The sequence below is a fragment of the Brassica napus genome, chromosome C3 (genome assembly GCF_020379485.1).
Source record: "Brassica napus cultivar Da-Ae chromosome C3, Da-Ae, whole genome shotgun sequence".
NCBI classification, from domain to species: Eukaryota; Viridiplantae; Streptophyta; class Magnoliopsida; order Brassicales; family Brassicaceae; genus Brassica; species Brassica napus.
The window spans coordinates 26,301-49,180 of record NC_063446.1 but is presented as its reverse complement, the minus strand read 5'-3'; the positions used below and the strand labels follow the sequence as shown (position 1 = coordinate 49,180).

At 38.0% G+C, this 22,880-nt stretch overlaps 5 protein-coding genes across 7 annotated transcripts; 2 read left to right on the top strand and 3 right to left on the bottom strand.

Moving 5' to 3' along the window:
* The first annotated feature begins 8,830 nt into the window (after window positions 1–8,830).
* On the top strand, window positions 8,831–11,717 carry LOC106353588 (zinc finger protein 1-like). Its single transcript, XM_048751730.1, has one exon. It carries the CDS (start codon window positions 10,994–10,996, stop codon window positions 11,678–11,680), a length of 687 nt encoding a protein of 228 aa, XP_048607687.1. The 5' UTR covers window positions 8,831–10,993; the 3' UTR covers window positions 11,681–11,717.
* Window positions 11,718–12,225: 508 nt separating this feature from the next.
* On the bottom strand, window positions 12,226–13,287 carry LOC106353590. The gene is made up of 3 exons (XM_013793350.3): window positions 12,697–13,287; window positions 12,519–12,581; window positions 12,226–12,440 (listed from the first exon to the last, which is right to left on the bottom strand). The coding sequence occupies exons 1-3, from the start codon at window positions 13,069–13,071 to the stop codon at window positions 12,369–12,371; spliced, it is 510 nt and encodes a 169-aa protein (XP_013648804.2). The 5' UTR covers window positions 13,072–13,287; the 3' UTR covers window positions 12,226–12,368.
* A 343-nt stretch (window positions 13,288–13,630) lies between these two features.
* Window positions 13,631–15,361, top strand: LOC106353580 (serine/threonine-protein kinase STN8, chloroplastic-like). The gene is made up of 2 exons (XM_013793336.3): window positions 13,631–14,789; window positions 14,855–15,361. Exons 1-2 carry the CDS (start codon window positions 13,722–13,724, stop codon window positions 15,203–15,205), a joined length of 1,419 nt encoding a protein of 472 aa, XP_013648790.2. The 5' UTR covers window positions 13,631–13,721; the 3' UTR covers window positions 15,206–15,361.
* Window positions 15,332–17,628, bottom strand: LOC106353581 (mannan endo-1,4-beta-mannosidase 6). Of its 2 annotated transcripts, none has more exons than XM_013793338.3 (6): window positions 17,388–17,628; window positions 17,173–17,294; window positions 16,820–17,084; window positions 16,537–16,731; window positions 16,082–16,416; window positions 15,332–16,000 (listed from the first exon to the last, which is right to left on the bottom strand). In XM_013793338.3, exons 2-6 carry the CDS (start codon window positions 17,292–17,294, stop codon window positions 15,559–15,561), a joined length of 1,359 nt encoding a protein of 452 aa, XP_013648792.2. In that variant the 5' UTR covers window positions 17,388–17,628; the 3' UTR covers window positions 15,332–15,558. The 2 variants fall into 2 exon arrangements, with proteins under 2 accessions (XP_013648792.2, XP_048607684.1); XM_048751727.1 differs by having other exon boundaries at window positions 17,173–17,255; window positions 17,388–17,627.
* A 201-nt stretch (window positions 17,629–17,829) lies between these two features.
* LOC106353589 (eukaryotic translation initiation factor 2 subunit beta) lies at window positions 17,830–19,110 on the bottom strand. Of its 2 annotated transcripts, none has more exons than XM_013793347.3 (6): window positions 18,914–19,110; window positions 18,732–18,836; window positions 18,501–18,643; window positions 18,287–18,429; window positions 18,132–18,217; window positions 17,830–18,052 (listed from the first exon to the last, which is right to left on the bottom strand). In XM_013793347.3, exons 1-6 carry the CDS (start codon window positions 18,962–18,964, stop codon window positions 18,011–18,013), a joined length of 570 nt encoding a protein of 189 aa, XP_013648801.2. In that variant the 5' UTR covers window positions 18,965–19,110; the 3' UTR covers window positions 17,830–18,010. The 2 variants fall into 2 exon arrangements, with proteins under 2 accessions (XP_013648801.2, XP_048607685.1); XM_048751728.1 differs by having other exon boundaries at window positions 18,132–18,198.
* Between the last annotated feature and the right edge of the window lie 3,770 nt (window positions 19,111–22,880).

Here is a 22,880-nt window from a genome sequence, read left to right as displayed (position 1 = left end):
GCGAGATCATCGACCGGCTCGCCATCATTTTCTTCCGCCTTGAAAAAAAACATAAAATTAAAGAAACATTAGAAATTAGAAGAAATGCACAATAAATTTAAATTCTGAAACTCAAATAATTGAAGAAAAAGCGGTTGAACTTACCATGCGATCTCCGAGAGTGGCAATAGATTGAGCACCCAAGTTATGCTTGTAGATGCCCTTCCCTTTACGGTCGCTCCTGCGGTTGGTGGAGTTGGTGGAAGAAGTTTCTTTCGTCTCCTCCTTATCCCAATGCGCACACAACTCCTTCCAGACCGTATCGTTCATCGACTTTGGGACCTTTTAATTAAAAAAAAAAGAAAAAGTTTAATAAATTAAAAAATAGTTTAATAAATTAAAAAATTGTTTAATAAATTAAATCGAACCTTATTGATTTCCCACTTCTTCTTCCACTCGTGGATCTGCTTCCCATAGTTGTCCATTACTTTATGGACGAAGTGGTGATAGATAAAGAGCGTCTCATCGGAATTCCAGTTGAACTCTTGCTGAAAAAAAAACACAATTAGTAGAAAATTTATATTAAAGATTAAAAATATAAGTAAAAAATTAGAATACTTACCGCAAACTGACGAAACCACAGAACCTGCTTGTCGGTTGGGAAGTGAGTGAAAGTCGGATGTCCACTGTCGAGGGCCGAGTACATCATACGGTTGATCCATGCGCTGATCCCGTTCCCGGATCGGTTGAACCTTATTAAAAGAACAAACGGTTAATAATGAATCCAAATTTAAAGAAAAAAAAATGTTTAATTACCATGTTTGACCCCGTCCATGTGGATACGGAGTGAGATACGGAAGATGGTCACGACCGGGCTGTTGAACCAACTCCGCAACCCTCATCACTCCCGGAGGACCCGGAGGAACAGGAGCGGATGCAGCAGCGGGAGCGAGAGGAGCATGAGCGGGTGCAGCAGAGGGAGATGTATGGTTGGAGCTGTGGGGCGAAGGGGAATCCTGAAAATGGCTGGAATCCCGAGACTGGCTCCCCGTACCACCACGACCACGACGCTGTCGAGGCCGGGTCTGATCATCATGAGACCTGTAAATTAAAAAATATATATTTAATAAATACAGAAATATATAAATTAATTTTTTTTATTAAAAAAAAATCCCAAATAATTTAATCACAGAAAAAGATTTATATATATTAAATTTTTTTAATAAATATATAAAAATAGTTCTAATAAACAAAAATAGTTTTAATAAATAAAAATTGTTTAATAATTAAAATGTTTTGTAAAATCCAAAAAATCGAATTTATATAGAAGTTTTTTTTGTAAAATCCAAAAAATCAAATTTATATAGAAAAATCGTTTTGTAAAATACAAAAATCGATTTTATATACAAAAATTGATTTTATAAATACAAAAAATAAAAAAATTATAAAAAAATTCTAAATCAATTCAACAAAACAAATTATTCAACCAAATCACAATTCTAAACCTATTATACAACCAAATCACAATCCTAACCAATCACCCTAACAAAAATCTATCAAAACTACACAAAAACCTAACAAATAGAACCTAAGAGAGTGGGATAGGGTCCTTACATGATTTGTGTAAGAGAAGAGGGAGATCGCCGGAGATATCGTCGGATTTCAGGGGGAAATCGCCGGAGAGAAAGAGAGGAGTCGCGCAGAGGAAGAACAGAGAAATGGGGAAGAAGAAGGGGCTCGTGGTTATAAAACCTAGGGTCCGACGGACATTATCCGTCGGAATTCCGTCGGAATTATAATTTCAATTTTCGCGAAATATTTGCCCGGTAAAATGAAAATATTCCGAGGAAATTCCGACAGATAGTAAAATATCCGTCGGAATTTCCTCGGAATATTCCGAGGAAATACCGAGGAACTAGTGTTTGGGGTTTCAAAACATCAATTTTTTTTGCCGTATTTCATTTCTTATACAATTGTAATGCATACCATTGAGGATTCTTTGTATACATGAGCATAAACCATGAAATAACAAATTTCAAAACTAATGGAAAGTATTCCCTTTACCGTTCGTTAAAAGGTATAAGTGTTTCTCTTATGTTGCGAGATTTCGTTCATACAATCGGAAAAGTGTTAATTATACGGTAAGGAACAAATTTTTGACTTCATAATGAACGTAAGACACTTAATAAGGGTTATATAGGTGTTATTCAAACGGCAAAACGTTGTTTTCGGTTTAAAAACCCTATTTCCTCGGAATTTCCTCGGATTATTCCGAGGGAACTCCGACGAAACCCTCTTCTTCCTCGAAATTTCCTCGGAATATTCCGACGAACTAGTGTTTGGGGTTTCAAAACGTAATTTTTTTTAAAAAAACGCATCGATCGATGCGTTTTTGAACAAAAACAAATCGATCGATTACTAAGATGGCCCGGGCCGTAAGATTGTGATCGATCGATGAGAGTATTCCATCGATCTATCGACAATCTGAATTGTTCCTCGGAATTTCCTCGGAAAATCTTGTATGTTTTTTTAAAAATGCATCGATCGATGCGTTATAGAACAAAAACGCATCGATCGATTACTAGGATGGACCGGGCCGTAAGATTGTGATCGATCGATGAGATTAACCCATCGATCTATCGACAATCTGAATTGTTCCTCGGAATTTCATCGGAAAATCTTGTATGTTTTTTTAAAAATGCATCGATCGATGCGTTATAGAACAAAAACGCATCGATCGATTACTAGGATTTACGGGGCCGTAAGATTGTGATCGATCGATGAGAGTAACCCATCGATCTATCGACAATCTGAATTGTTCCTCGGAATTTCGTCGGAAAATCTTGTATGTTTTTTTAAAAACGCATCGATCGATGCGTTATAGAACAAAAACGCATCGATCGATTACTAGGATTTACGGGGCCGTAAGATTGTGATCGATCGATGAGAGTAACCCATCGATCTATCGACAATCTGAATTGTTCCTCGGAATTTCGTCGGAAAATCTTGTATGTTTTTTTAAAAATGCATCGATCGATGCGTTATAGAACACAAACGCATCGATCGATTACTAGGATGGACCGGGCCGTAAGATTGTGATCGATCGATGAGAGTATCCCATCGATCGATCGACAATCTGAATTGTTCCTCGGAATTTCCTCGGAAAATCTTGTATGTTTTTTTAAAAACGCATCGATCGATGCGTTATAGAACAAAAACGCATCGATCGATTACCAAGATGGCCCGGGCCGTAAGAATGTGATCGATCGATGCGTTATAGAAACAAAACGCATCGATCGATGCGTGTTCGGAAAACAGAATTATAAGGCAAAACCCGACCTTTTTTGGATCTAAACAAAATCTCGGATATGACTTCACAACAAAGTTTGGTCCAACGACCATCTCACGTATCCAATCGTCAAATGTTTCACCTCTGGCCAAACCAGCAGACACCTATTAATAGCACATATATATATATATTATATCAATAAATGTGAATTAGTATAAATATGTGATAAAATATATTTTAATTTGTTTAAAGCACTCACATAAGTAAACATCCATCCAGTAAATTCTCTCTGCTTCATTTCTTCTAGTTCGTCCTCTGTGGCGTATCTATACTCGAACCGCTTTTCTGCCATGAAAATCCTGTATATGATGACAATAATGTAATTAATTAAGATTTAAATTTCAACTTGTTAAAATAAAAATTTGTAAGCTCATTTATTTACCTCTCATATTGAAGAACGTCTTCGCAGTTGGTGAGCAAATATGTTTGCAAATGACTGCGCTCCTGCTCAGTAAGTCGACGGTCCTTTGGTTTTCCGCTAAGTCGTCCAACGTCTGTGAAAATGTCTGGAACCGTAAAATGATATGTTGCCCGTTCGCCTCTATCATCATGCCGAGCAGGTCTTCTGTTTTTGGTCTGAACTTCTGCTGGAAAGTAGTACTCGGCAAAGTTTGAAGTTTCTTCATTGATCATCTGTGCGACTATAGAACCTTCCACCCTACTTAAATTTTTCACCATCTTCTTCAAATGGAACATATACCGCTCATACAGATACATCCATCTATACTGCACAGGACCACCAAGTTCCAATTCTCTTGCCAGGTGAATAACAAGATGCTCCATAACATCAAAAAATGAGGGAGGAAATATCTTCTCAAGGTTGCACTGAATCACGGCTATGTTAGTCTTCAAATTTTCAATACCTTCAAGAGTCACTGATCTCGTGCATAAATCGCGGAAGAAACCACTTATCCCTGCAATTGCTTCATGAACATTTCGTGGTAATATTTCCTTGAAGGCGAACGGAAGGAGGCGCTGCATCATTACATGGCAATCGTGGCTTTTCAAGCCAGTAAACTTTCCTTCCTTTCTGTCGATACAGTTACGCAAATTTGATGCGTAACCGTCTGGAAATTCCACATCGTTTGAAATCCAATCAAAGAACGCATCTTTTCCCGCTGCATCAAGTCGGTATATGGGAAAAGGAGCCCTACCATTCTCATCAACATGAAGTTCTGAACGAGCACATATATCGACTAAATCCAGTCTTGACTTCAAATTATCCTTTGTTTTACCTTGAACATTAAGGATCGTGTTCATGAGATTGTCAAAAAAGTTCTTCTCAATATGCATGACATCTAAATTATGCCTTAGCAGATGATCCTCCCAGTATGGCAGATCCCAGAAAATACTTTTTTTGTGCCAGTTATGTAGTTCTCCAACAGCATCTACCGGAAAACGCTCATGTCCACCGACTTCTGGCGTCCTTTCTGCACCAAAATCTCTTAGTTGTATCTTCAAATCTTTCCCACAAATTTCCGGAGGTGGACTGTCAAACACCCTCTTGTTCTTCGTAAACAAATTCCTACTCCTACGATATGGATGATCAGGTGGTAGGAATCTCCTGTGACAGTCAAACCAACACGTTTTCCTTCCGTGCTTTAGTTGGAAAGCATCAGTGTTATCTTGACAATATGGACATGATAGCCTTCCATGCGTTGTCCATCCAGACAACATACCATATGCTGGAAAATCACTTATTGTCCACATTAGTACTGCCCGCATTTGAAAGTTTTCTTTACACGAAACATCGTATGTTTCGGCACCTTGAGCCCATAGTTGTTGCAACTCATATATTAGTGGCTGAAGAAACACATCAAGTGATCTCTTAGGATGCTCTGGTCCGGGAACGAGAATCGAGAGAAACAAAAACTCTCGTCGCAAGCACAAGTTTGGGGGGAGGTTGTATGGTGTAAGAATGACGGGCCATAGAGAATACTGTCTTCCACTCTTGCCAAACGGACTGAAACCATCAGTACATAATCCAAGGTAGACATTTCTTCTCTCATACGCAAAGTCGGGATACTTTGATTGGAAATGCTTCCACGCTTTTGCATCTGAAGGATGTCTGATCTCACCATCTGTTGAGTGCTCCGCATGCCATCTCATTGGTTGCGCTGTGCGTTCAGACAGATACAACCTCTGCAACCTTTCCGTCAAAGGTAAATACCACATCCTTTTATATGGCACTGGAACTCTTCCAATTGTATCTTTATAACGAGGCTTTCCACAAAATTTGCATGTAACCCGCTGTTCATCCACCCTCCAATAAATCATGCAGTTGTCGCTGCATACATCTATTACCTGATACGATAAACCAAGACCAGCTACGAGTTTCTGAACCTCGTAGTATGAACCAGGAGCTACATTATCCTCGGGTAGAATACCTTTTACAAAATCAGCAATCGCATCCACACTGTCTTCAGCCAAATTATAATCTGTTTTAATGCCCATCAATCTTGTAGCAGATGATAAAGCTGAATGACCATCTCTGCAACCTTCGTACAATGGTTGCTTTCCAGCATCCAACATATCATAAAATCTCCTAGCTTCTGCATTGGGTAAATCTTCCCCTCTAAAATGATCATTTACCATCTGCTCAGTACCTACACCATAATCTACATCCGTTCTAATTGGTTCTTCTAATCTAACCGCTGGCTGAGGTTCACTAGTACTACCATGTTCATAATCAGTTTCCCCATGATGATACCAAATTTTGTAACTTCGTGTAAACCCACTCAAATATAGATGAGTCCAAACATCCCACTCTTTAATAACCTTTCTATTTTTACAATTAGAGCAAGGACATCTTAACATACCTGTTTTTGCTTCCGGTTGTCGGTGAACTAACCCCATGAATTCAGTTATACCTCGTTGGTATTCTTCCGTAAGTAATCTCGTGTTCGGATCCAAATGAGGTCGATCGATCCAAGAACGAAAATAATTTGAAGAAGACATATTTTTTATGAATCAAATTCGTGTGTAAATAGAGTAAGAGGGAGGATGAAGATATGAAGTGAATGAAGAGGAAGAGGAGTGCTTGTATTTATAGTTTAAATCCTGCCGACATACCGAGGAAATTCCGACGGAATTCCGACGGACAAAACTAGTTCGTCGGAATTTCCTCGGAATTTTGTAAAATCCCCCAACGGCTCTCCAACGGCTATAATATTTCCTCGGAATTCATCGGTTTTTTCCGAGGAACAGAGTTTTCCTCGGAATTTCCTCGGAATATTCCGACGGACTGTAGTTTCCTCGGAATTCCGTCGGTATATTCCGAGGAAATTCCGAGGAAACCCAATTTTGTGTTTCCTCGGAATTTCCTCGGAAATTCCTCGGTATATTCCGAGGATTTCATTTTCCGTCGGAATGTCCGTCAGAATATCGCTGTTTTCTTGTAGTGAAAGGACGAAAATCTTGTAATGACCTTCCCTTTTGTGTGAGATTTGAACAGATGGTACTCATTCTCATCGATCAGCACCCTCTCCGACAGAGACGGTGACGAAGCCGACAGTTTCATGACCTTTTTATTCTTCTTGTGACCACCTGATGATAACCACAAGAGTCTGGTATGGATTAGTGCTAGGATTTTCTTGATGGGTTTTCTTGAGCCACGACGGATTTGTTCGCTGGAGAAGGACAAATGACACGGCGGAGGGGTGAGAGGCAGCGGAGGTAGCTCCGAGGAGGGGTGCTTGTGCTTGGGAGTGCCGGGATGGGATTCCCATTCGAACGGGATGGAACCGGCGGCTCCGTCGTAGTAGTATATTCTAAAGGAAGGACAAGCTGGTGCCTGAGAAGATAACCTTTGTTTGGTCGACGGTATCTTGTCGGAGAAGGTGGCCATGTCTTGCTTGCTCATCAGTGACGCATGACGGTCAGATCCATTGGTTGGCATTGTTGTCTTGGGAGGGAGAGAGAGAGAGAGAGAGAGAGAGAGAGAGAGAGAGAGAGAGAGAGAGATCTGTGCATATAAGACATATGGTATCTATCAAGTATATATGGTGCCTGGTGTTTGTAAGTCTTTTTATTTTTACTTTTAGAGCATGATTATTGGAGAGTTTTTACGGTGGAGTTTTTACCAGAATATAAGAACCCGTCTCTTAATTTTTAACTAGAAAATGTAAGAATCGGCTGTTAAATAGAGTTTTAAAAACCGGTTCTTAGTTTTTTTAGTTAAAAGTCAAGAGGCGGTTTTTATATTCCGCTATCCCACCCTAAGAACCCTCCAATTATCAAGCTCTTAGAGCACTTTCATTGGTGAATTCCCCGAATCTCGATTCCCAAAATCCATTTTTGATTATTATAAAAAAAAATTTTCGTTTGATTTTTTTATTTTTTTTAAGTTAATAAACCAACCAATCGTGGACCATCACGTGTTAATGGGGTCCGCGTACAACATTGATACAGGTTATTCCCAACGAGCTCGAGTGATACACAGATTCATAAAAAACATGTTATTATATTATTTTTTTTTCTCGGAAACTGTGTGAAATGTAAATGCTCTTAGCCTTCGGTGCGTAAGGAAGAATGAAAAACAAAACATAACGCTGCAAAATGACATGCTAGTAGGCGAGGTTAATAGTTAGATTGATACATGTTAATTATGTCAAAAAGCAATCGCTCACATGAAACTAACCCTTTTCTAGTTTGACTGTTTGAGTTTCGATTCAGAACACTTATTATCATGGAACTATTGTTTTCAGATGATGGTTATGGCAAACAAATATCGCCTCAATAAGAGAATTATTCTATTCAAACAGCAGAAGTAAATAATATTTCGTCGTATAGGCTAGTAGTTTTATTTTTTATTAATCACATTCCTAACGTGAAAAAATAATATATATATATATATATATATATATATATATATGTATAAATAGGTTTTGCATGTTCATTTAAGAATTTTAAAAGACTATTAAATGATATATCGGTTGATCATTATAACACTTTCGTTTTCTCTTAATAACAAAGATGAGATACTATGTCACATTTCACGTATGATACATATAATACGATTTACCAAATGATGTTCATACTCAAGCTGTCAAACCAGCCCAATAATATAAGGGATTTGGTTTGACGTAACGATTACCAAATTTTGTAATAAAAATATATCAGAGAACTATTCCCTTGTGGATTCATGCATAAATTTTTTGTTGCATCTAGATGTGTCTTAGATCTCTGTGCACTTTATAAGATTAAGATTAAGAAAATTTACTTTTTTAGATAAATATATATTCCGAAATTGATAAGAAAATTAAATTTTAAGACTGTTATAAATATGAGTTTAAGAATTGTAAACTTATTCATCGCTTAATAATATACAAACACTAAAACATATATTTGACTTAGTTTTGCTCTTTACTTTCTTTGAGTTTAATTCGCGTTTGTTCATTTCCTTATTGATGATGTTTGTAACTGAAAATTCACAATTATTTTTCTTAGAATTTGACAATTCCACATTTATGGTTGCGCATAACGCTAGATATTTGTATCGCCTGTAAATAACAATCACGATTGGTCTATAATAATATGTATAACCTAAATCGGGTGTAAATGAACATCTACTTGCACACGAAGACGCTCCCATCGGTTGATATAAAAGAGAAATATGTGTGTGGGATACTGGAGAAGCATTTATGAGTAGGGCCGTAGATGAAAACAATATGAATTGAACAATTGGGGTTTTGTAATTAAATAGGAAAGCAGTATGACTAAATGAGGCACGACCCATGCATCTTACATGTGCTCCACATACCACTTCCGGGCCTTGCTTTCCCTAATACTGATTCATCCCCATGGTCAGTCCATTCTCATTGCATTAATTTCTTTCAGTGTCATACTCATGCCCCTAAACTATGAAAAATAAAAACATATTTTTCATTATTACTTACTTTGCTTCAACATCCAAAAACTATAAGATCATAATGGTAACATCACTACGGACCACTCTTGTGAGTAAACTTATATTGAACGATTAAATACACATATTCAGTTATAACTAAATACATTTTTGGGGGTCAAAGTTGTTACCAAATACTTAAGTTAGTGGTTAAACAGGCGAGAAAAACGACGTCTAGATTATATCTTAATAAACTTGTAGTCATTTGTCAAGAGAGAAGACGCAAGGCAGGTGGCCTTGAAGAAATACTAAGATAATTCTCAGCCACAAAAAAAAGAGAGTAGTATGCGCAGCTACATATGATTGACGATAATTCTCTTAAGTGACGCTACTTTTTCAAGCAATTAGAGTAGCTCCCCCTATTCGTAACATCAGCTACTTACAAGTTATGTGCTAAGATAAAACTTACTAGATATACACATGGTATCTATAATAATGCACATCCTCCTCATCGTACACATGCTTATCATCGACCTGCAGGGACACCAATTGCATACGCCTTAAGCTGAGGAGAGAACTAAAACTGGAGGATCCGCTAGATACTTCGTTGGATAGGAGATCATCACCATTCACCAACGTGATTCATATTGTCAAACACTGTCAAAGCACGTTATGTACCACTGCTTTGTTTTGGTACTAGGAACTAATTACTCTGCGCAAGGGTGTAATTTGTTTATTATTATTATTTGTTGTAAAATGGCTTGTTTATTTAATTTTGTTTTTAATATTTTATACTGGTTTAATATACTAAAATTAATATCAATGATGTATTTCATATAAAAATAGTTTCATAGAAATTATATGATAATTTTTTATTTTTTAAAATATAATTCTTACGAGTATCATCACATTATCATCAATGTCTTCAAGCAAATCTGGCCTGATCTTAATATTGCAATTTCAACCGATAGTTCCAATAAAGATAAATCATATACTATTATATATTTACCCTAGTTAATCTCTATTATAATCTAATATAAGTAAATATAATTCTAGAATAATGACACCAGCTATTTTATCATATGCATGGTTACACTCAGGGCCGTCCCTGACAGGTGTTCACATATATTGACAAAGTTCAAAAATTTAACCTTAGATAAATATACTATACGTATTATAAGAAATCGGTTGAATAATTTTATTGTGTGTTTGGAAACAAAATGTGAATATTTTCCATTAAGATACAAAATAGAGAAAAGTAAATGTAATGGATCTTTAAATACAAAAATTAAAACTGGAGTTTCTATTTTTAAATTCAAAACAAAAAGATAAGTAAATGCAACTTGCTTAATCTTGTTTTGCAGATTCACAAACAACTAAGCCTTGGAGTTATGTTTCCTAACACAAGATGACATATTCATCATTTAAACATTTTTTAAAAGAGAAAGTGTAAACTGAAACGGACAGAAGTTAAGATAAAATTGCCAAATAATGAGATTAATTGATCATTTGAAATTATAGATAAACGGTAATAGAGAATTATATGAATGGAAATGGAAAGCAGAAAAGTAATTAGCCGTAAATCTTGAGTGAATCTCCTTTAAAGAATCGAAGGCATAAGGCAAAAAATACTCTAAATAAGCCGTTTACTTGAATGTACTTGCTAAACTTGGGATTCTCTACCATAATTATGAAGATTTTCAGACATTAATGATTTACCCTAATGAAGAATAAATAGAACCAACTCGTGTTCCTCTCACATCTCATTATTCACAAACAAACACAAACCTCAAAAGAAAACTTATTTTGTTCCTTTGACCATGGAATTCAACCTCACTACATCATGTTCCTCCAACAGTATCTCATCGTCTTCGAATGAGATGGGGTTTTCAACCGATACCAAAGGGAAAATGAAAGAGAAGATTGCGATTGAGCCAGAGTTTCGCTTCTTGTTAAACAAAGACAGCATAAGAAACTCTAGTTTAGGAGTTTTAAAAGAGGCAGAAGGGATGAAGAACGAGGCTAAAGCGAGGGTGTTTGGTTGCACCTTCTGCGAGAAAGAGTTCTCTACGTCTCAAGCCTTAGGAGGACACCAGAACGCTCACAAGCAAGAGCGATCATTGGCCAAAAGGCATAAAGAGATGGATATGAACGATCCTGGGCTCTCCTTCTACAGCCAGTACCCACCAAGTGGTGATTTCTTCAGCAGTAGCAACCGCTCGCAGTATGGTCTTGGGGTTCGTTACAATCCCAACATTGGTAAATCGAAGGCTTATCCCTTCAACATCTTCCGATGTCGATTAGGATATAGAGAGCATAACATAAATTCCCATATCCCTCTCCTGTCTCACCTCTCGTGCCAAAACACTGACGTTTTTTCCAAAAATTTGATTTCAAACCTAGAAGGCAGCATTCATATGTATAAGGAGGAACAAGGCCGGAAACAAGAACAAGCAGAGACTGATACTTGCAAGGATACTGAGATAGACTTGTCTCTGAAGCTGTAGATTGCTTTCATATATTTTCTTTTTCTTTTATTAGTTGTTTTTTTTAATTATTCATTGTGTTTTTAATCATAATGTTAGCTTATATAATTTGATTTGCGTGGCCTTCTATTATTAATTTTTTTTTTTTTGTGCGTGGCCTTCTTTCTATTTGATCATACCGAAAAAGTATTCTCTGTATTTATGCTAACTTCTAAATTTCAGAACTTAAACCTTAATTTTTAATTAGATTTATTGGAATTGATTGATAATAAGAACAACTCACAAAGATTCTAAAAACATTATAATTATAAAAAATTAATAAAATATTATATTGAGTATCTCGAAAAAACATGAGGGTTCTTTTTCAAAATTTCGTCAATTCACATATAAAGATAGGTCTCAGCTTGTTTTCAGTTTACTCTCAAATTTTATAAGCTATTTATTGAGAAGATTTATGAAAGTCTTTTATACAGGTATAGTTTTTATGTTTTTTCAGTAAAATATTATTATTTTTATAAGATACTTCTTCCAATACAGATACTTTAAGAAATCTTCTCAGCGAATAATATAATGGGCCTGTGGATGAAATGAGAAGGGGCCCAGCATAAAAAGGCGTAAGTAAGGAGACATTAATTACAGAAACAAAGCTTTTCTTAAAGACAAAAGACAAAATCATCAAAGGAAAGTGGGGGTTGTTGGTCTGTGCCGCCTAGTAGTTTGCTTCCTTTGATAAGTCACTTGCGATCTCTCTGCTGTCTGCTTCCGGTTCATCTGCTGTTTCCTGAAAATTCTAGATGGAAACAAAAAGTGTTGACAAACACAAGAAGAAAAATGGAGATAAGAAGATAGGCATGCTTACGAAGCTGAAGCTTTTCCTCTTCTCCTGCTCTTTCGCTCTCAGAGATCGGACTGGCAAAATTTTCTGTTGACCAAGCAAACATTAAAATCGATATTAATGTCTGCTTGAGAAATGGAAGCAAAATCTAGTCTAGATAATGAATGGATTTTGGAGAGAGAGAGAGTAGATATTTGGTTACGGAGGAATAAGAGTGGAGCTCCTTCAATCTAAAGAGACGATCGACTTGGATTTCAAAGCTTTTCTGGAGCTCTCCTCTTTGGAGGAGTTGGCTCATCTTCAGATCCAAGGCACCGTCTCTCTCCTCCAGCAATTTCTCAGTCCTCTCCCGATCCTCTCTCAACCTCTCGAGTTTCTTCTTGAAGGCGTCCAGCTCCTCCGCAAGTGAAGCGTCCATTGATTCAACAACAGGAAGTGGAACTGGAACAAGATTATCCTTGGCATCATCATGAAGAGGAGGAGGAGCTTTGGCCTTTTTCAGCTGAAGTTGCGCATCTGCTGCTGGGACGTTGAAGATGTTTCTTGGCTGGAGAGCTTTTCGACCTGATGATTTCATTTTCTCTATCTTTGCAGTGTTATTGAGGAGGAGCCTCCAAATAATAAAGGATGATATATGCTTCTTCTTTTTTTTCTTTTTTTTTATATAGATTTGAATTTGAATTGGTTTAGGCGCTTAACGGATACCTTCTTTTTGTCGTATTGCATGGTTCATCTCTTTCCCTGACATATTTTTTTTTATTCAGATTCGGCAATTGGAAACCAACTACAAAGCTCAAGAAACAAAACCTTGACGAATTGAGATATAATTGTATTATTGATTTGTTTTTGTTTTTTTTATAAATACCCCTGTATTAAAAGATAGAAATTCATTTGGCATCTTTTATCAGAGTGTTAACACTAAAAGTTAAAAGTTTAAATCAGATAGAAATTATTTATTTATAACATACACATAAAATGCATGCCAAATAAGCTATTGAAAAATAGGGGAATCCACGCATTTTACTCGGACTATATGCTACAAATAATTGAGAAAATGGGCTTTGTTAGTTGGGCCAGTTGAGTAAGAAAAGAGATTGAGAAAGAAAGATGGCGGGTGAGGTGAGGTGAGGTGTGTCTCTACCATCACCACATACACAAGAAAGGGATGGAGATAAGATTGTTGGGGAAGAAGAAGAAGAAGGTGGAAAGAAGAAGAAAAGAGATAAGATGGCTTCATTTCTTTTGTCCCCAGTCACCAGCGGCTCATTTCCTTGGCATCTCAAATGCGGATTCTCCCCTCACACTCGCCTTTCATCCCTCCATAAAAACAGGCTGAGATGCAGCTTTTCTCCGGAGGACATTCCTGTTGATTTTGTTGGCCAGTCTCTCTCTCATTATCTCCCTGCTTTCAACGATACGCAGAAATGGGCATCCTTGGGACTTGTGTGGTTTTACCTGACGGCGAGGCCTGGTGTTCTCGTCGGGGCCATTGACGCCTACCTCCTCGCTCCACTCCAGCTCGGGCTTGACACTCTGATCGGGACAAGGAGGTTTAAGAGGTCCGATTTCTTGGTGACAGAGAAGCTTGGGGAAGGGTCTTTCGGAGTGGTGTATTCTGGGGTACTTCTCCCAAAGAATTCAAGCAGGCTTATGAACAAGGCCACACTTAAATCTTTGGTGGGGGAAGAGTTTAAGGAGAGGGTCATTCTCAAGCAGGTGAAGCTTGGGGTCCGAGGTGCTCAGGAATTCGGCGAGTTCGAAGAGTGGTTCAACTACAGACTCTCACGCGCTGCTCCTGACACCTGCGCTGAGTTTCTCGGTAGCTTTGTCGCCGACAAGACCAATACTATGTTTACTAAAGGCGGCAAATGGCTCGTCTGGAGGTTCGAGGGAGACCGTGATCTGGCTGATTACATGAAAGATCGGACCTTTCCTTCCAATCTCGAGTCCATCATGTTTGGCCGCGTTCTTCAAGGTGTCGAGTCTGTGAAACGTCGTGCACTCATCATTAAGCAGATCATGCGCCAGATCATTACATCTCTGAGGAAGATCCATGATACCGGCATTGTTCACAGGGACGTTAAGCCCGCCAACTTGGTGGTTACAAAGAAGGGTCAGATTAAGCTCATAGACTTCGGTGCTGCTGCTGATCTTCGCATCGGCAAGAATTACATCCCTCAACGCACTTTGCTTGATCCTGACTACTCTCCTCCTGAGCTCTATGTCCTCCCCGAGCAAACCCCTAGCCCTCCTCCCGAGCCTATTGCCGCCTTGCTTTCCCCCATTCTCTGGCAGGTTCGTTCCTTTCTTTTTGATTGTTTTTCTTTTCTTTCCTTAATCTGGAGTGTTCCTTCTCACAGCTCAACAGTCCGGATCTGTTTGATATGTACTCTGCTGGGATAGTGCTTCTGCAAATGGCCGTTCCGTCCATAAGATCTTCTGCTGGTCTGAAGAATTTCAATCTAGAGATCAAGTCACTTGAATATGACCTGAATAGATGGCGGGACAGGACTCGGACGAGGCCAGACTTGACCATTCTAGACCTGGACTCAGGCACAGGGTGGGACCTCGTCACTAAACTTATATCCGAGAGAGGTTCTCTGAGACGCGGACGCCTTTCAGCCGCTGCTGCTCTCAGACACCCTTACTTTTTCTTGGGTGGTGATCAGGCTGCTGCTGTTCTTTCTAAGCTTAGTTTCAGCAGCAAGTAATTTCTTATCATGTACACAACTCTCTGTTCCTCGAATAAACTATTCTTTTTTTTTCTAGTATATGCTCTGCTTCTCGAGTCACAATCAAACCAGCCTGAAGAAGGTATGTTTGTATTTATACATGTCTGGTCTGGAATGAAATTTCTCATTTCTCAAGCAGGTAAAGTAAGTTCACTCACCTCAATATACCGACATTTTATATATAATTAAACAACACTTGTGCACACTTTGCTGTTGTTGTGATTCACATAACGTTTTAGTACTTAAAAAGCGGCATCTAGGACAGTGTGATATAAATATATACACATTAAACACTGATATTTGTATTACCGTAGCTGTGATTCACAAAAGGTTTAAAGCTCGTCGTCGTGCGAAACAAGGGCATCGAGGGCAGTGTGATTCTTTTTCTTGCATCCCCACTTGCATCTCCAGCCGCACAAGGAGTTGAAGATGGCAAGACGTTTGGATTGCAGAGATATGATTTTTGAAGCAGTGTGAGCTCTCGTTAGATAAACCGCGTAGCCATCATCCATGAACTCTGCTCCCTGAGGGAAGACCTGCCACACCAGGCTTCCCGCACCTGCCCCTCCTTTCCTTGTTGAGTTAAGGGTCATCTTGTACACCGTATTTAACATCATGTCACGGAAACTCGTGTTGAAACCAGGGTCATGTGCGGACACACCAAACTCTGTGAACAGAACCGGCATTCCCAAGTACGTCTCTGCGTCCTCCACATGAGCTTGCATCCACGAGTTAGTGAATTCCAGGAAAGTATCTGACACTGCCGGAGATATCCTACAGTTTGCAATTCCATTTACTGGCATTTTTAAGCTGTTCTCACCGTTTTCAGATTCAGGGCACAAATCAAAAACTTACCAGGCATCTGGATAGACGTGAACCGAAGCAAAATCGACGCCAAGAGCTTGATTATTTCTGATGAAGTCGGTTCCGACTTGTGCAGCGTAGGGGTTGGGATTGAATTTGGTTCGAGCTGGAGCAGAGGGACCATAGAAGCCTTCGAGTCCGATCTCTACCATATGTTTAGCATCTAAGCTCTTCACAAACACTGCCATTTCTTGTATCCAAGACTGGAGTTTGTCACCGGAAGGATCAGAGGGGCAACGGGGCTCATTCATGAGTTCCCAGGCGAAGATTGTGGGGTCGTTCTTGTATGTGATGTTTGTGAAGGTGTTCACTCTATTAAGCACCGTCTGCAGTGCAACCACATTCATGTTACAAATATATATATATATATATATATATATATATATATATATATATATATATATATGTATTTTTTGGATAGATAAAGCAATGGATGGAATAATCACCCGGACATGGGATTTGTAGAAGTCTCTCAGCGTGGGGTTGGTGAAGAAGTCGTCATCAGAAGTGAGATTAAGACCAGAGGCATTGCCCCATTTAACGTACTGAGCTTTGCCCCCATAGTCGTTCCAGTTGTTGACCAGTGAGAGTATAAGTCTGATCTTGTACTTTCCGGCCTCGCTCACCACGAAGTCCAGGGCCTGCCCAAATTGCTCAAACCTTTAAGCAAAAAAAAAAAAAAAAAAGAGAGAGTAAGAGGATTTTTAGGTGTAGATAGATCGATACTACCTTGAAGACATCTTCATCGTAAACAGAGGGGGATTTCTGGAGAGCTCTCCATTGACCGTCGTTGAAAGCCCAGGTCCTGCCTACCGTTAAACCAACTGCAGAGGCTTGTTGGAACACGTCCGTCACTTTGCCTCTCGTGGAGTTATCAGCTGCCAGAGTCATCATCCAGTAAGTGTTGAAGCCATTCACGTAGAATGGTTGTCCATTTAGGGTGAACTGCTGCCCTTTCCTCTGCACCATCTCCCATTCTTCTTCTGAGTTAACCCTGCCCAAAAACAGTCTTAATATGTCAAGTCTTTTCTTCCTGTAAAATAATTCGGAGATAAAATCTGTGATCATTAGTAAATGTGTACCCATGGGAATTTGCAAGAGCTTTGTGCTGTGTTAGAATCATGAAAACCGCAGAGCAGAGCACGAATCTGAATCCAAGACGGTCCTTCATTTTTTTACAGGTAGGGGGGAGCTTCATATTCATCTGGTTACATGTTTGGTGGGTATATATATATTCATACCAACGAATCCAATAAGACATGAACTCGATTATTAAAATCCAAAACTTTTAACTTACAAGGCAAGAGAAACAAACGTTCCTAGTTCCAAAACTGAGAGATATGAAACTTGAAGCACATGGCTCCTAGGTATCATTTCAGAGGATTAAAGTGTGAGACAATTCCAAAGTAACGCGTCCCTGCCAAGCTAAGATTCGAAGAGCACCCACTTCTCGACAGTGGAGTTAGCTGACATGTCAAACTCAGTTCATTTCGTGCAAGCTTCAGTTAAGACCAACCCATCTTCTAAGTCATTTTACAAACCCCCCCCCCCCCCCCCCCCCCCCCTCGGATTTTTGGTTGAGCACGAAATTGCATTGCACAATGTGATCATAAAGCAACTTTCTTTTTTTTCTTTTGGTTGTGACATCTTTGATAGGGGAGGAACTCGTGTTTTTGCGTTACATGCATATATAACAGAAAAAAAGTTACTTTCTTTTTATTCTTGTATCCGTTAGCCTATTCTCAGCAACTAATCATTAAGGAAGTTTCACAAAAATTTCCAACAATTTTTGCTCAGTATTCACCGTCTAATTCAAAACAGTATTGTAAAGAAAACATATTCTGGTTGGTTCTCAAATCACAAGAAAATCTTACAATGCCCCACCCAGCACGTGGCTCTTAAAGTTGATGAGTTCCATATTCACAGGGGATTCGGTTCGTTGATCGATGCTACCAAACCACACTGCAAGACATTTTACAATTTCACATCTATCTGAATGCAGCAATTAGGCACTTTCAGACATTATAGTAGTTCTACTTACCATCTCACAGCTGAGAGTGGAAATACCATTGTCCTCCGCGAGAGCTGTGTCTGGACTTTTGCAGCAGCTGCAGATTACGAACGCATCTAAGACAAATGTATACATATCAGACAAGACTTCCATTGCAAAAGAGAGAAAAAGATAATGAAAGATACCAATGTATCTCTGAAACACAGCTTGGAAATGCTGAGAAGACACTAAACCCTTCATCTCAAGCTGGTGCTGTTTGTTGAGCCATCCCTTGGTCTCCATTTGGCCAAGTAAGAATTTTATGACATGACCTGGCTTTCTATGTATCCTGGAACATACATACATAGCTTGAAAAAGTGATACATAGATCAACTAGGAAACAAAAAACAAGGGTCGTACGTTGTGCAGAGATGAGCAAAGTCTAAACAAACTGTTATCTGTGTCCCTTGTGCGAGGAGCTGGGGACGACGCATCATCACTGTTCTGGGCCTCTCTGTGGAAACCTCCTCCTCACGAAGCATATCAAAGACCCTACTCAAGAGCTGCAGAGCATAGAGAAGCTGGGATCATTATCCAGAGGAATAGCATTACTCAAAAGCGCAGCTAATTTAAATTAAAAAAAAAAAACACCTCTGCATAGCCATAATCGGGCTCAGAGTCGTAGGTAGCGTCTTCCCGTATAAACAGCTTTTTCTTCTTCTTCTTCTTCTTTTTGGAAGGATCCAATTTGGTGACCTACATCATCAGCATAAAAAGCTTTAGCAAAGCAGAACATACAAGGGATGAGCTAGTTTCAATGATACATCTAAAACCTTGTCGAGCTCGAGTTTCCAACAAGCCTCCTGCTCTTGCTGTAAATCCATCGTTGCCGGCGGGTACGATCAGACCGTCGCCTGAAAAACTAATTGATTGAAACGCCACCAAATGGGCCTCCTTAAGAGTATCTTTTCATATAGAGGCCCAATTAGTGTCCTATATATATTTAATTATTTATTAGACATTTGACACGATACGAAGATTGCTAACGGGTAGTGCTGGGTTCGCGGGTCAACCCGCCCCGACCCGCCCCGCCCCGCCGCGGATCGAATTATTTTTTCGATTCAAAAACTCGACCCGTATAACCCGCAAACAAAAACTTTTATATCCGCACCCGCCCCGCCAAAATCCGCGGGTAACCCGCCAAACCCGCGGATAATATTAATTATATTAAAAATAGTTATTTTAATTAAAAATGATTATTTTCTAATTATATAATAATTATTTTATTTAAAATAATTATTTTTTATTTATATAATAGTTATTTTTAAAAAATACTATTAAAAAAATAAATTTATAATTAAAATTATACAAATATTTATTGTTTTTATATATTTTACGAAAAATGTTTTTTTTTCAAAATTTTTTTTTTTTTTAATTTGCGGGTTGGCGGGTACCCGCGATTCAAATTCGGCTGACCCGCACCCGCCCCGCTCAAAATAATCTCGACCCGCACCCGCACCCGCGATTTAAAAATTTCAAATGGTTCGACCCGCACCCGCCCCGCGGCGGGTCAAACGGGGCGGAGCCCGCGGGCAATGATTAAATTTTCCAGCTCTACTAACGGGTCCGTATTGCGCCTTTAGTGAGACCATTTTTTTGTTTCAAAAGTATTTGTGTTTTTTCTTTTTCCTTTCTAATGGGAATCTTATCTTATATACATAAAGCAGGCTTGTGCTCTGCGCATAGCCTTCCACGTCACCAAAGAAGATGGAGCATTTTTAAACACGTGGCGGTTCGATAGTGTATCAGTGTTTCTCACGCGTTTATTTTTTTTTCAAAATTCTTACGCTCACGCGCATGATGTTTGTTACGGTGAAGTGATGTTTTCTCTAATTGGGCTTCGCTTATCGTTTTTAAAATTGAGCCTACTTCTTATTTGAGACCCATATGTATTAGGTTCTTCTTCCTTCTTTTTCTTGTGGCTGATTCTTTACTGACGAAACCACGCCCCGACTAAAGACGACGCCCTTTGATAACCGTAACGTCTCGCAAATTCTTTAATCCGTCATTTAATTTGGGTTATCCCTTCATTAGTCCACAATTCCCACATTAAGATTTTGATCTACCTCTTCGTTTCTACTGTAACCCCCTGAATCTATGTGATGGTTATACCGATTCTACACCACTATCATTCTATATATATAGACCCACAGTGAGTCTCCTCCACATATATTTCCGTCAAGCTCCCCAGGAAGACAATGATGCTGATTCCATCTGGTCACACTTTCGTCGAAACAGTTCGGTGTTTCTCTAGCATCACTTGAAAGTCCGTCGAGCTCCTCTTAGTCGGCGACCACGGAGATTCATGATCACAGATGAACAAATCCCTCAGCTCAATCGTAACCTCAATTTCATATGTTTTAGAGATGTGAACATGATTTAAAATCGGAAATAGGAGACAACAATCCCGGAGAAAGACGCTCTGCTTCACAATCCAGAGAAAGACGCTCTGCTTCACAATCCAGTGATAGATTGATTTCGACTAATCTCAACGCATGTTCTTTCTTATAATTGGGATCATGTGTTTAACAAGCTTTAGTCTTGGTTTGTGTTTTTTGTTTTCACAAGGTATGGTGATTGACCGATTATGGACAACCGCAACAGGTAAAGCCCAATATAAAATCTGGCTTTTTTGGTCGATCTTCCACATATCAGCATCTCACTGCGTCTGAATATATTGCTTTTTTTTTGTTTTTCAAAGCTCAATGGAGATGATGAGTTGATGTCGTGTCGTGTTCTACCAAGTGTTGGTCTGAATTACTTAAAAAATTAATTAAATGCATAAGAAAGCACAGTGGACAAAGTTAGCTCATCTAATATACTTTTTACTCACTTTAATCTTCTTCTTTTCTTTGTCTTGGTTTTTGGTTATTCTTCCGTGCATTGGATGGAGTGGCTCATTTATTTGAAGCTTCAGTCTGAAGGTATGTCTGCCTTAGATTACGTATGATAGTTATTGGCTTATAGAGCTCCTTGATTTAAAAACTGTAGCAAGTTAATATGGAATTTTATTTGGCACCATCTTCATTTATCCCAATATAAGTCCATGAAATCTAAAATTGCTTATATGTACTATCAAATTTCTATAGAATATTTGGCTGAGATAGTGTTTGTAAAATGTATGTTTGTACAAGGTTCACTATGGACAAATTATGAATCTCATGAACCGTTATATTTTTTTGACTTTTACTTTGATGAAATTTTGAGTATCTAAATTTCAATGCAACTACCACGATTATAAGCAGGTCTTCAGCTACCATGTTTAAGATGGCTAATCTGGTAGTAGGCATGGTCGTTCGGGTCTTCGGGTTGGGTTCGGGCCGGTTCCTTTAGAAATTTTCGGTTTGGGTTCGGATCGGTTCTTCTCGGGTCCGGGTCGGTTCGGGTCTATAATTAAAATACCCATAAAATATCCGTAATTTTTCGGGTCCATATCGGATCCGGGTCGGGTTCGGGTATTTAGGATCTGAAAAGGACATGATATACCCAATTCCATCAACTTTAGTTGAATATTTGTCATATATATCTAAAATTTTACAAAACAACTTAAATGAAACTATTAATAATTAAAATAAAACATTTTAAAACTCTAAATTTTACATTTTAAAGCTTTATATTACTTTAAAAATGTTAAAAAAATAATAACAAATGTTGTTAACAAAAGATATTTCAACTAAATCATAAAATAATATATATAAAATAGAACACAAAAACATCATAGTTTTAGATATACATATTTTTAAGTCGGTACAAATCGGTTCTTATCGGGTCGGGTCTATTCGGGTCGGTTCTTTTCGGGTCCGGATCTATTCGGGTCGGTTCCTTTTCGGTTCCGGTTCTTTCAGGTAAAAAAAATTTAGACCCAAAAGGTACTTGTAAATTTTCGGTCCGGTTCCGGGTCGGATAGTTTTGGGTCGGTTCCGGTTCGGATCTTCGGGTCCAGGTTAAAATGCCCATGCCTATCTGGTAGGATTAGATTAGAAGAGATGGGGAAAAGATATAGATTGGCATCCACACAACAGTAAACTTTTTTCTCTGTGTATGCCTCAATAAGGAAAGAACATCGGCGTAAAAGACAGCATCACCGAGTAAACCAAGGTACGTAGTCTTTTCTAAACAATCCTTACACCTATCTCATGAGAAACCACTCAAAACTTCCCATTATGGTTAACTTCTTTTCTTTTTCAGCGGTGGGAGTTGACCCACCTAACCAACAAGAACATGTCATCACTCAAAATTGCATTCAAAGTAATATAAGAACTAGGTGTCTTCCTGCACCATGTGCAGTAAAAAAATTTAAAATATTTTTTAACAGATAAATATAAATTATATTTTAAAATAAAATTTTATTACCATTGTAAATTTTCTTTTTCCTTTCAATATTTTAATATAAATTTGATTTAATTAAACATAAAAATTATATTCAAGAATATGCATGTATATATTTGAAATTATAATCTTAGATAGATTTTTCTATCTATTTATTTTAATTAAATATATTAAATAAATTTGTAAAAGTTGCATAATTACCAACAATTAAAATTAAACAATATTTATAAAATTTGTAGATATATAAGAAAATAATGATTTTACGATTGAATTTTTATAATTTTATAAAAAAATTGTATACATTTTTGAAAATTTTAGTAATAAAATTGTATAATTTAAAAATATATAATTTAATTATATTTCGAAATTTATAATTCCATATTTGAATATATTTATTTTAATAATGATTTA

Bases quoted from the DNA above. Each gene is read 5' to 3' on its own strand.
- LOC106353588 (XM_048751730.1), top strand. From the start codon at position 10,994: ATGGAATTCAACCTCACTACATCATGTTCCTCCAACAGTATCTCATCG.
- LOC106353590 (XM_013793350.3), bottom strand. From the start codon at position 13,071: ATGAAATCATCAGGTCGAAAAGCTCTCCAGCCAAGAAACATCTTCAAC. The intron at 12,582-12,696 runs GTAACCAAATAT...CTTGGTCAACAG, and splicing joins AGCTCCACTCTTATTCCTCC to AAAATTTTGCCAGTCCGATC. The intron at 12,441-12,518 runs GTAAGCATGCCT...TAGAATTTTCAG, and splicing joins AGAGGAAAAGCTTCAGCTTC to GAAACAGCAGATGAACCGGA.
- LOC106353580 (XM_013793336.3), top strand. From the start codon at position 13,722: ATGGCTTCATTTCTTTTGTCCCCAGTCACCAGCGGCTCATTTCCTTGG. The intron at 14,790-14,854 runs GTTCGTTCCTTT...TCCTTCTCACAG, and splicing joins TTTCCCCCATTCTCTGGCAG to CTCAACAGTCCGGATCTGTT.
- LOC106353581 (XM_013793338.3), bottom strand. From the start codon at position 17,294: ATGAATATGAAGCTCCCCCCTACCTGTAAAAAAATGAAGGACCGTCTT. The intron at 17,085-17,172 runs GTACACATTTAC...GTTTTTGGGCAG, and splicing joins GCTCTTGCAAATTCCCATGG to GGTTAACTCAGAAGAAGAAT. The intron at 16,732-16,819 runs GTAGTATCGATC...CAATTTGGGCAG, and splicing joins ACGATGAAGATGTCTTCAAG to GCCCTGGACTTCGTGGTGAG.
- LOC106353589 (XM_013793347.3), bottom strand. From the start codon at position 18,964: ATGGATTTACAGCAAGAGCAGGAGGCTTGTTGGAAACTCGAGCTCGAC. The intron at 18,644-18,731 runs GTGTTTTTTTTT...TATGCTCTGCAG, and splicing joins CCGATTATGGCTATGCAGAG to CTCTTGAGTAGGGTCTTTGA. The intron at 18,053-18,131 runs GTAAGTAGAACT...AATGTCTTGCAG, and splicing joins CCACTCTCAGCTGTGAGATG to TGTGGTTTGGTAGCATCGAT.